The sequence below is a fragment of the Pteropus vampyrus genome, unplaced genomic scaffold, assembly GCF_000151845.1.
Source record: "Pteropus vampyrus isolate Shadow unplaced genomic scaffold, Pvam_2.0 Scaffold208, whole genome shotgun sequence".
Taxonomy (NCBI): domain Eukaryota; kingdom Metazoa; phylum Chordata; class Mammalia; order Chiroptera; family Pteropodidae; genus Pteropus; species Pteropus vampyrus.
This window is the reverse complement of record NW_011888989.1, coordinates 1,099,355-1,111,687: the sequence shown is the minus strand read 5'-3', so window position 1 is coordinate 1,111,687 and position 12,333 is coordinate 1,099,355. Positions and strand designations below refer to the sequence as shown.

General features: G+C 37.0%; 1 protein-coding gene across 20 annotated transcripts in view; it reads right to left on the bottom strand.

Moving 5' to 3' along the window:
- NRCAM (neuronal cell adhesion molecule) overlaps positions 1-12,333 on the bottom strand; it is a 262,800-nt gene that overhangs the window by 40,881 nt on the left and 209,586 nt on the right. For 18 of the 20 annotated variants that reach the window (XM_023538010.1, XM_023538014.1, XM_023538003.1 and 15 more), the window contains 3 exons: positions 9,229-9,340; positions 6,371-6,555; positions 4,813-4,944 (listed from right to left, as the gene is read on the bottom strand). In XM_023538010.1, coding sequence (XP_023393778.1) covers positions 4,813-4,944; positions 6,371-6,555; positions 9,229-9,340 — 429 coding nt within the window. Of the gene's footprint in view, positions 1-4,812; positions 4,945-6,370; positions 6,556-9,228; positions 9,341-11,151; positions 11,209-11,699; positions 11,917-12,333 lie in introns of those variants that run through there. The other 2 variants (XM_023538016.1, XM_023538017.1) reach the window with 2 other exon arrangements.

The following is a 12,333-nucleotide window of genomic DNA, read 5'->3' as shown; positions in this document are numbered from 1 at the left end:
AGGGATGCAGGGGCAGCTTTCTCCCAGACAAAAGTGCTGGCAGAATCCATTATTTCTTTGTTTAGCTTTTACATTTATAGAGTGCTATCGATTTTTAAAATATTTCTATATCTGTTGCATTATTTTATTTTAAAAATAATTTTGTGAAATAGATTAGATAGGATATCATTTTGGAGATGAGAAACTAGAGACTAGAGCACTTAATGGTTTGTTTAACATGAAATTAATGCTCAGATTTTCTGAATTAGTCTACTTCATAAATATCTTTGAAATCTAAACATTTGGGCATAATGTAGAACAAATCTCTAGGTGAAGAGATGAATTTTCCTCTTCATCTACTTATTTTCTCGCCTATAAGGGAGTACCAACTGAATCCTTTACTTTTGAGAAAAGTCTCCACTGGGGGAAGATGCCTCTATTTCTCCTGGCTGCTTATCATGTGATATTGGTTTTCAATCTCTCGCTGTAATGTCAGCAATATATGTAATCATGGCAGGAGGCGATCTTCTGTCTATTCTTATTCCCTTTGTTCCTTTTCCTCCTCATCTCTTGAAGAAAAGAAATCTTTTAACATAATGGTGTGATCTTACAAACACTCCATGGGGAAGGATCTGAGATCTACCACAACTCACAAGGGTAACGTTTAGGCTCTTCTGCTGCCTTCTATGACAGGGATGGGAACCATGGTGTCCATGGTCTTGGCCTTGGATGTTTTCTTTCAGGTCCTGGGTTCTACTTCCACACCTTTCCAGACACCGTGATCACACAGTACAATCAAAGTTCTCTTTTGGCACCAGCTCTCTGCAGCTCTGTTTATTTCCTGACTTTTGTAGGTTGTTTAAAAAACATATTGGGTGGTTTTGGGCAAATTCCATATTTAATACAGTCTGTTCTTTGCTTCAAGAAAAGTTTAAAGTAACCTGGCCAGTCTTGGGGGAGACAGAGCTGTGGAAGACATTGATAGAGCCCAGTTTTTGAGTTAATTCTCCTAGTTTTGTAAAACAGTAGGTTCTAGGTCTAAAATGCAAACTCACAAATCAATAACACTGAATTTTGCTAACAAAACCCAAGTCTTATCCCTCTCTCTCCCTGATCTTGCTCCTGTTTTCATAGTATTTATTTGCACTTGGCAGCCAGAGCCTGCAGAGACGGGAAGAGTGTCAATGTCCTTAGGTGACTGCCCACCAGTCAGGTATGGAGAGGCTATGTATCTGGTAGTATGGTCCCCTGATAGTATCTTTGTTGTGTGGCACCTGGTGAAGATTTAAGGCACCTGGTGGGGATGCTACAAAGGGACAGCTGTTCTCTGCTCTACCCTCAGCAGCTGGTCCACCCAAGGTTTCTGCAGGCTCAGGTGAAATGTGTTGACAGCAAGCCAGCTTGTGCTCCCAGCTAACTTCTGGGGCCCAGTCTAGGTCCCCTTGAAGGTTAGAAATCCTTACCATGCTAATTTTGTGCCACTGTATATTGCAGCAGACTTTGCTCTCTCTTGCCTGCCCCTGCCTCTCTGCCATCCTCTCAGCACCCATCATTGCTGGATGCAGCTGTGGGGTGCACAACTCAGCACACTGTGGATGACAAACAATCCCCTCTTTCCAAGATAGTCCCAAACTTTGAAGGCAATTCTGTTTAGGGTCCTCCAAATTCATGGGGCAACTATCAAGCAGGGTAAAAAGGGGAGAGGCACAAGGCTCCTCGAACTTCTACCAATTTTTTGACAGTTTTGTTCCTCATTTACTCCTTATGTGGGATCAGGGGAGGTCAACACAAAATGAAGGAATGTAGGGTTCACTTCGAACTTAGCTGTTTATGACTTAGTGTCTAGTCAAGGAACTATTCAGCAGAAGTTGCAGATGGACCAGCCACTGAGGGCGGGGGCAGGAAACAGCAATGTCCTTGTAGTATCTTTGTGTAGAGAGTTATGATGATTCCTGCCAGGTGCCTAAAGCTTATCACCTTTTAGTTATGAGATTCCAAACAGCAATCCATACACATTTAGCTTGGCCACCACAGCTGAAGAAAGACACCTTTCAGAGATGCTTTACATGACCTTGGTGTAAACATATAGCACCTGCTCCTGGCACCATGGGGCGGGCAGCTACCCAGGCCAGGGCCCTTTTCTACCACATGGTGTTTCTTTCCTTGCTTGTCCATCAAAGTGGCAGCTCTGAGGCACACCAGACTTCGAGGGACCCTAGATCTGTAGGCACTGTAGAATTCTGATCCTATCTTTGCTCAGCCTCTTATTTTCCTTCCAGTGGCAACTTAACAAATACTTTTGGGATAGAAGAAATGAACTTTATTTGGAACCTGATTTGAGAGATTTTGTTCTAACTCTTTCTGCTCTGTACCTAATCAAGTGACATGGGGTTATAGTAGAAGGGCCTAACTTGTCTCCTGGGACCACTGTCCTGTGCTGCCTCTCGCCAAAAAAAAATCAGGCCTTTTGCCGTTGATCCTCCCCCAAAATATTTCGTTTAATGGAGAGTATCTATGAGTGCATTTTCAAAGATCTTAATATAACTGGAGTTACAAGGTTCCCTGAAAGTCACTGCCAATGCTGGGTTTGGAAGGGCAACAAGCCAAGCAAATCAGGAGGAAAGATCAGCTTCATTATTTAGTATCCTCTTGTTCTTATGTCACTGACCCACCTCCATCTCAATTTTCTCTGCTTATGATTGCGTTTTGGCTGCCAGCTTGAGGATTTATCTTTTCAACATTCCCTGCATCCCTGGTTTTCTCACTGAGTGGCTAGATAGATGGCCCCTCCCACTTAGTTTCAGTGAAGTCAGATCTCAGGTGCAGTTAACCTTCTATAAATGGGCACAGAACCTCTGAGCTGCAAAATGTGGTGCCAAAGTGCTGAGCACGCTCCACACTTTACTGCCATTCAGTATGCATTCCTAAGAAAATCAGATATCGTACCATAAATTTGTTTGTGTCACACAGTAGTTGTCAGATATAGTTATGTGCCCCATAATGACATTTCAGTTAATGGTGGACCACATACACAGCAGTGGGATACCATATAGCCTAGGTGTGTAGTAGGCTATACCATCTAGGTTTGTGGAGGTGCACTCTATGAGTTCTGGGCTTTCTTCCACTTTTTCTCTCTGCTTTCACTCATATGCCTCTGCATATGAGTGGGAGTAGCTTCTTCATGTACAACCATAAAGTGCTCTCTGCAGGTCTTCTTGATCTTGATCATTGTTAAAACTGGGAATGGAGATATCCAAACCCCACTTGCTGGCCTGTTTAGAATCTGCTTCCTCCCTGGAGCATATTTCCTTTTTCAGTAAACACAGGCTGTTGGTTTCAGAGTACAGTCATGCAATGCTTAATGACAGAGATATGTTCTGAAAAATGTGTCATTACGTCATTTTGTCATCATGCAAACATCACAGAGTGCACTTCCATAAACACGGATGGTATAGCCTACTACACATCTAGGCTATATGGTATCCCACTGCTGTGTATGTGGTCCGCCATTGACCTAAATGTCATTATAGGGCACATGACTATATCTGACAACTATTGTGTGACACAAACAAACTACTAATAAATATTCACAAAACAGGGTGTTCTTACTCAGTCTAGACACGCAGTTGTACAACCTTGATGGTGAGAAACAAAGACTTGGGCCATTTCAAATTTGCCAACAGTTTTCAGATTCATCTTAAGGTGAAGACATTTCAGGAAAGCCAGTTAGTTTAATGAAACTTTTGGTTATGTAAAAGTAGAACCAATTTTTGATTCTGACTTGGAGGCAATGAGGATCCAAGCTGCTCCACATCATAAACCTGAAGGTTGCCTTTATTGTGAGTAAAGAATATCTTTGCAGATTACTATGTTATTGACTGAGAGGGTGAGCCTGAGGCTGGGTTTTAAACAGAAACTGATTTTCTCTCTCTCTGGGTCTAAGAGAATATTTGAACTCTAAGAAGGAGGAAATGTTCCAAGATTCTCCTGTGCGCAGCAGCTGGTAGTTGCTGGAGTTGGGAAAAAGAGTAGCCACAGGGCTCTCTGTGGATGGCCATGGCTTGGGAATCTGGGGACAGAGAGGTGCAATATCCATATTCAGTTTTTTTTCTTTGTTATAATTCTCTTCTGCCTTTAACTAAGTTTTGTAAAACTAGTCTTTGCTGCGGCCACACTTTGGGCAATAAAATGGCAGTCTGGGGCAGCTGGTTGAGAAAGAAATGGCAGAAATCCAAGGAAGATGGCAGAAGAAGTGACACGCAGCAGCCAGGACTGTGTAAGAATTGCTCCAGGATAATCTCAGCAATACCCTGGGATGGAAACTGGTCAAAGATCAAATTTCCTGCATACGGCTGGGGTGGGAGGATGTGTTCTTCTTTGGGCATTAAATAGGACAGTGACCTCTGAAGCCTGGAGAACATGGGAACATCTTAAATTAAGACAGCTATGTTTCTTATTCTTGTCATAGCCACTGGCTCTATTCCTAGCCCCATCTCCTCTGACTTCTATGATGTTTCCACAAACCACTTCACATTTTGAACAAATAATCTGAAATTTTCAGTGATGTTTATTTCTGACCCTGTCATTCTTCCTATGATCCATGTAAAAAAGGAAGAAAATATTCGCAAGTCCCAATCAACACATACCATTATGTTAATAGTACAAAATATTCAGTCATAATAAACTTCTAAAGGTAATAAGATAAAAATCTAAAGGTTATTTGATATCTCTGTTTAATTTATACATGGCTTGCTTCCTTAACTCAAATTATTTTTATCTGTTAAGATGTAGTTATGCTCTGCAAATATACTTGAACCAGACAAGGAAACTTACTTTCTATTGGGACTCCATTCAATAACCAGCTAATTCTGGGTTTGGGGATGCCATTAGCTCTGCAGATTAGTGCCCCATCCTCTCCTGGGGACAGCACAAGATTTTGAGGTGCCATAATCCAGTATGGAGCCGCTTTATTGAGGAAAAGAAAAAAACCAAAAATTTGAATCAAATAAGTATTTTAGCAAACTTAGTATATTAAACTATTTTAATAATAAAAAGGAATATTTTTCAAAACATTTGTTAGTTTAATTTTTCTAGAGTGAATACGTTTATAAGTAATGCTTCAAAGAATATTTCAGATTTTCAAGAGAATGCTTAAAGAAGCTCACTGACATATATGTATTATTTCTAGACCTTTTTGATAGAAATAGCATCATCTTATTTTACATTAAAGTAATCAGACATCAAGAGGTGACCGATTTATCTGAAATTGTAGAGTAATTTATAGGTAGGGCTAAAACACATGAATTCAAATTCTGAGCTCCATAGAATATATGTAATTATAAAATCAGGAGGCAATTTTTAAAACTTTGCATTTTAGAAAAGTTGGAAAGTTAGTATAGAGTGTTCCCATAAGCCCTTCACCCACCTTTCTCTAATGTTAACATCTTACATAACAACGGAACAGTTATTAAAACCAGAAATTAACACTGATAACACCATGAACTAAACTACACACTGTATTAGGACTTCCCAAGTTTTTCCACTAATGTCTTATTTCTGCCCCAGGACCTTGTCCTGAACACCATACTGTGTTTATTTCTCACATCTCCTTACTTAGTTTCCTCTAATCCTACAGCTTCTGGATCTTTATCTTTCATGACCTTGAGACTTTTAAAGGGTACTGATCAGTTATTTTGTAGAACATGTTTTGACTTGGGTTTGTCTGTTTTCTTATGATTAGACTGAGGTTTTGGGTGATGAACCCTTCTGATTACATTGTATCAGGGAGTACATGTTATCAACATTACCTACTACTGGTTATGTTAATCTGATCACTTTGCCAGGCTTCTCCACTGTAAAGTTACTATTTTCCTGCTTTCCATACCCCATTAGAAGCAAGTCACTAAGTTCAGCCCACACTCAAGGGTAGAGAAAGTAAGCTCCATCTCCTTAATGGAGGAATAGTAAAGAATGTGTGGACATATGTTGAAACTACCTCAGGAATTAATTTTTTTTAGGGGAGGGGAGAACAAATACTTTGAGGCTATGCCAATATCCTGTTTCTTCTTAAGGTTTATCCACTAATTTTAGCATTCATCACTGGCTTTTGCCTGCAGCAGTTAGAACTGAGGGATTCTAATGGTAATTTTCTATTTCCCTCATTCTTTTTACATTTTTTAATTGGAATCTTCTGTAAGGAAGAGTTGAGGGAGTGAATTTTTAAACTGATTTAGATGCACTAGAAACAGCAATGAGAAGAGATTCAAGGTATCATGAACATTGAAATAAATTTACATTTATTATTATTGAAGAATGTAATCAAATGCACGCTAACTGAATGTTTAATGCTTTTCATGAAGGCAAGAGCAATGCATTTTAAACAATGATATACCTTTAACTGTGACAGAAATGGTATGATAGATAGCTCCTAATGCATTTTTTGCTATACATTGGTAATTTCCAGAGTCTGCTTCTGAAACCTGAATGATCTGCAGAGTTTTCTGAAAGTTCCTATAAAATGTCCGGTTGATGGGTAGTGTTCCATCTTCTTTTATCCAGTAAATAATTGGGGTAGGCCTGATAAGATAAATAATGATGTTATAAAAAAAAAGTTCACCCAACTGCTTTTGAGGATAATTTTTTTTTGCACGTTTATAACAAATTCTTTATATAAAGATCACGAGAAATATAGAGATACTTTAACTAGCATCACACTTTTATAAATAACCTTATATTTAAGGCTGTATGCTACCATTTTCACATAATCAGAACTATACCAATTTATGGTACACCATAAACTTTGACTTCAGTGATGCAGTGAGAATGCTTGCATGAGTCCCTTGACTGAAGGGACCTAGTTATTTTCCTCAAAGTTCTGATCAGTGCGGCACTTGGAAAATTTTACATAAAGGTACTATGTCAATCAAAAGAAATACCATGAAATTAATGATATTGAGTTATAATTTTTTATCAGCTAGAGTTAAAAATGCACAGAGAAAGAGGTGATATACATATTTGTGCTCATGAATTTTTGTACATATTTCCATATCAAATTGAAGAACTTTTCTATTTCATAGCAGGCTATCTAATAATGTAAATGAAGTGATTAGAGAAATAGCACTCTTTTCCTTAATCTCATTATCAGTGGCAAAATACTATGCCAATTGGTAAGAATAGATCGAACTCATGTATTACTCAAACCATTTTTCACCTGTGTTTCTTACTGAATTATGAAATAGAGAGACAGATGAAAAGCCAGAACATAGGCTTATAGTTAAAAGATTTCCTTCAAAGTCCCAGCCCTGTCCCTAAATTGTTCTCTGTACTTGGATCCCTGACCCCTTTGGGCCTCAGTTTCCTTAATTGTCTAAATGGGGAAAATAATGCTTAACGTTAGAAGGTTTACATGAGGGTAAAATAAAAACCCATTCTGCACAAACACCTACTAAGCACTGAACTATAAACCAAGCACTGTGTTATGTATTGGGAAGAGGTAAAGACAAAAAAAGAATGGTCCGGGCTCTCTGAAAGATCACAATATTTGTCATTAGAAATACAAGTGGGTTGTTTTTATAATTGTTTTGGTTTATTTGGTTGAACAAAAAAATTGAACATGTATATTTGATGAAACAGTTTCTAAAATAGACATGTGAATATAAAAAGAGTTAGAAAATATGAAATCATTTTGAAAAGTTGAAGATACTATACAACATGTGGACTCTGATAGCATATTATCATGTTTCCTTATAGTCAGGTTAATTTGCATCTCATATGATCTGGGGGTGAGAGCACAATGGGGATAGGAACATGAGATTATAGTTTAACTAACTCATGAATTGTTCCAAAGGCCTCCTACTCCACTGAGCAGGTGTTAAGAATTAGAAATATTTGATGCTATGAGTCATATGCTTATTGGTATGTAAGTGATAGAGCCCCAATCTTAGTTTTGCAACATTCCAATGTTTTAAAAACTTTTTGGAAGTGCTATGCAATTTCAAATACTGACCATATTTTAGTTTTTATTTTTGTACGATATATCATTTGTGGAAAGGGAAATCACTAAATTATGAGAATGGGTACATTTAATCCTAAAAGGTGGAAAGTTGATAGAATAAACTATTTTATAACATAATGATGATGAAAATTGCAAGTTTTTTTTTTTTTTTTAATTCTGGGGGTAAGATGTATACTTAAAATATCTTTAAAGGGGGGTTGTGCTAGTTTTCAGTTGCTTAAGGAGCTAAGTAGTGCGTATGGTGACTTTCTGACATGGCCAGCAGAGGCCGCCATGTGTCTCCTGAATTAAAGTTATTCTTGGAGGCTGATTCTAAGAAGGAATATGAGACCTGTGAGACCGCTGAGTTACCAGGTGAAGAATAGCACAGATCACAACATATGATCACAACATGTTTTCAAGATTCTAGTCAATGTTTTCAGCAAATGTGCCCATATCAACAGCACTTGCTCTGTGCCAGGCTTAAAGAGGGGACTACGTAGAAGCTTGCTTCTAATGTGTACCTAATGAAACAGTTGTTCTTGTTTCTGAACGAGGACTCCCTGCAACTCCTTACAAGAGCATATGGGTTCTGGGAGTGGCATCAGTTTTGAAGTATGCATAATGAGACATTGCAAAGAAGCTGGGCTTGTGACTGGCCAACAGAAAGTAGTAGAGGGAACAGTGTGCCAGTTCTGAGGCTAGGCCCTAAGAGGGCGTGTGTGTTTCCGTTGTTAGGAGAAAAAGCCAGGACTAGACTGCTAGAGGAGTGTGAGAAACTGAAGGACAAGAGCTTCGCTACCTGCTAACAGCTAGCAGTAGAATTTTGAGCCCATAGCTGAGCCATCTAGTGAACCATCAGCGGGCTCAACCGAAATCAGTCAGATCTGCCCATTATAGCACAACTTCCCTGCAGACCTGTAGACAAATTATCAATAATAAAGAGCTATTGTTTTTAAGAGGCTAAATTTTGAGGTGGTTTGTTACATGCAGTAGCAAAATAATATACCCTAATTATAATCATAGCTATCACAATAAGGTAATTACTGATACTTATTTCAAGAGGAACACTATTAATGAAATAGTTTAATAATATGAGATTCATATGGCTTATTTTAGAAATAATGATCAGATTCTTCTTGGTGCTTGAGGGAATTAGAATAAGACAATGACTCTTCCTATGATATCAATATCTCTCTACCAATCTACTGTGTTTTTGCAAGAAATGTAAATCAAAACAGAAAACATTAACTCACAGTCCTTCTGCAATGCACTCCAGTGAAAGGACATTTCCTCTTAGTTCTTCTTTGTTACTTGCATTACCTTCTGGAGTTAAAAATGTTGGTGGCCTCTCTCTACTTGATTTAGCTGCAAAAGAGAAAATCAATATGCATTAAAAGTTATGAATATATATTTCTAGAAATAGTCCTAAAACCCTAATCCCTTTTCAAAACCATTTAACACTGTGAAATTTGTTAAAATACACATGCACACTCTCTGACTTCCAAATAGCTGTCGCTCACTTGGCTAGGAATAGAAATAATTTGGTTGCATAAGCACCAATAGTAAGGACTATTTTACTTTTGTACATTTCCTTAATTTGGGTCAGATTTTTATGAATTTTTTGTGGGTAGGCAGATTTTCAAAATGTAGATATAGAAAGGAAAATTATGTTCTCAAACTACCCATCAGTTAAAATTAGTGCTCAGGTCAAAGTGAAAATTAACTGTCTACCTTCTGGAAAACGTTAGATTTTTCTGAAAGTTATGACTATGGAAGGGATAATTCAGTTTATACTAGGGACAACATTAGGGTCAATTCCATTGACTATTCACAGAGATAAACTTGTGGTAGCTGTCTAACATATCAAAACCTCACAACTGCAAGGCTCATGAAAAGCAAAACAGAACAAAATAGAAAGTTACTGACAGAGGCCTGGCAAATTGTGCTATAAATAAGAATAATGGTGGAGTTAAAGAAATTGAAATTAGTTTTCTCAATGAAAAAATAAAGAGGGCTCAAGTCCAAGGTCTCAGGGAGATTTACACAGGTCACCTTCTTTTTAATGGAGATGTAGCCTTATCTTCTGATGGCCTCTCAGAAAAACTTAAAGTAGAAATGACACTATATTAAGGTTCTATAGCCCTTTACAGTTTTTAACACTTTAATGCATTAATTATTTGATGCTCACAAAAACTGAATGAAAGGTAATATGTGAATTATTCTCTTTTCTCAGAAGAAAAAACTAAATATTAGAAGAGATATTACTTGAGAGAAATTAGAGTTTTCCTAAGATTTTAGAGATAATGGAAGAAAAATCTCTCCTCTGAAATCACTTTGGGAATGGTTTTGAGGCCTATATTTTTCGAGTATATTAAAATAAAATAAAATAAAATAGTAAGGCAGGAGTTGTAGTATGTCTACTCTGGTAATTGATAGTACTTTAATGTTTTTTACTTCATATCTCAAAGGTAAAAAATTAATACAGCAGAAATTCTGCCTTATAGATAATTAAGAAGTCCCCATATCCAGAACCCATAATTTTCATTGATTGACTCTGTATCTGACAGCCATATTTCCCTTAAGGAAATCAAATTCTTTTCTCTTTAAAAGAATACAGTTAAATGCTCTATTTTTAAAAAGATTACTTCCACTGAAGCTAGGGACTGGATTTTAAACCAAACTAAGAGAAATACTATTGCTAATTACTATTGCTAATATCATGTAAAAACAGATGGGAAATGTGATGACTTACTATCAAAATCCATTTAATGTTGTGTTGCTACAGGTTACTAAGACTTTGAAGAGTTAGTATTCTAACAGGTTAATGCACTCTGACAATTCTTATTTAGTTCATGAGAAAAATTATGAACAAGACAAAAAATAAAAAATATAATTTTGAACATACATATTTTTTCCAAATCATGTGAAATGGTTCTTTACATGAAAACAGCTATAATAATTTTAATTATTATACATACAACATGTAAAATGTTTTAGTGGCATGTTTGCAAGCTTATAGCTAACTTTCACAAGAAACACACATTTTATTCTAGTGGTATTAAACATGTAACTAAGAATTTCATAAAGAAAAAAGGTTAAATAGCCATGGAGGTGAAGTTAGTGAACTAAATTCTACAATGAAGGAGAGAATATCAGTTACAATCACCATAACTCACCACCATAAAACTCAGTGTCACTCAAATTAGCAGCTATAGTGTCATTCAATTCATCCACTGAAATAAACAGAATATTATGAAGAAAGCAAAAAGTAGGGAAGAAGATATTGTAAAAAAAAATCACTGGGCAACAAAAGCAAACGTACAGAACTATGCTGACCAAGTGCCGCCCCTACCAACTAAAACAGTGCTTTACATTGTATATGACCAACTCGTTAATTCACTTAGCCACCCCCCAACCAGTAATATGTGAACAGAGAAATGAAGCTTCAGGACTGCCAATGAAAGCCATCGTGGGGCATAAAGCACACGCAAATGCTCAGAACTCTGAGTAGATTCAGAAAGTTATCAGGGAAATGGTAATAATAGTAACAGCAAAAAACATAAAATACAGTATTTAGGGTATGCATGCTCTTTAGTCACTATTGACAGATAGTTTCCTGATCAATGAACCTGTTTATGTCAATCAATAGTATTTAATACTTAACATATTTTGCACATATTTGTAAATATCATTGAAAGAGAGATTCAGAAAGCTAAACTCTTACCTGAAATCACCTTCACAGAAATAGGTTGCTTCTGCTGTATGGTTTGAGTGTGATTAAATCTGGCGTAACAGATATAGTCTTCACGGGTATCCTCTGGGAGAACATTGGAGAAATAAAGGTCTCCATTCAGACCCTGGGAAACCCTCTCACTTTGTGGAAGTCTTTGAAAGGCTGGAGAAAGGCAGAGAGATATGCAGATCATTCTTCTATTATAAAGTGGCCACTTTCCAAATTAGCGAGATAAATTTATCTATTCATAGTTCTGTGAATTTCACTTGAATGTTTTCTCTATAAAGCTCTTTGAATGTTTTCTCTATAAAGCAAATAACTGTAAACAAGAACAACAACAACATAATGACACAATACTACTCCAACTGTACCTGCTTGACCCTAATTTCTTTGGAGGGGGCAGAGGTGAGATTAGAGTTGTACAATAAAGTGTTTTATTTAAGGATGTATAAACCAAAACATGTTTTACCAAATGAGTTTAAGTGACTTTTTCTAATATTTAAATTAGTCTCTAATTATTAAACACATACAAACACATGCCTTAGAAAGTGCATTAAGGAAGCTTTGTAAGAATGTTAACTTGGGTTGCATCTGTGTACTCAGTCAGACACCAAATACTGTGAGA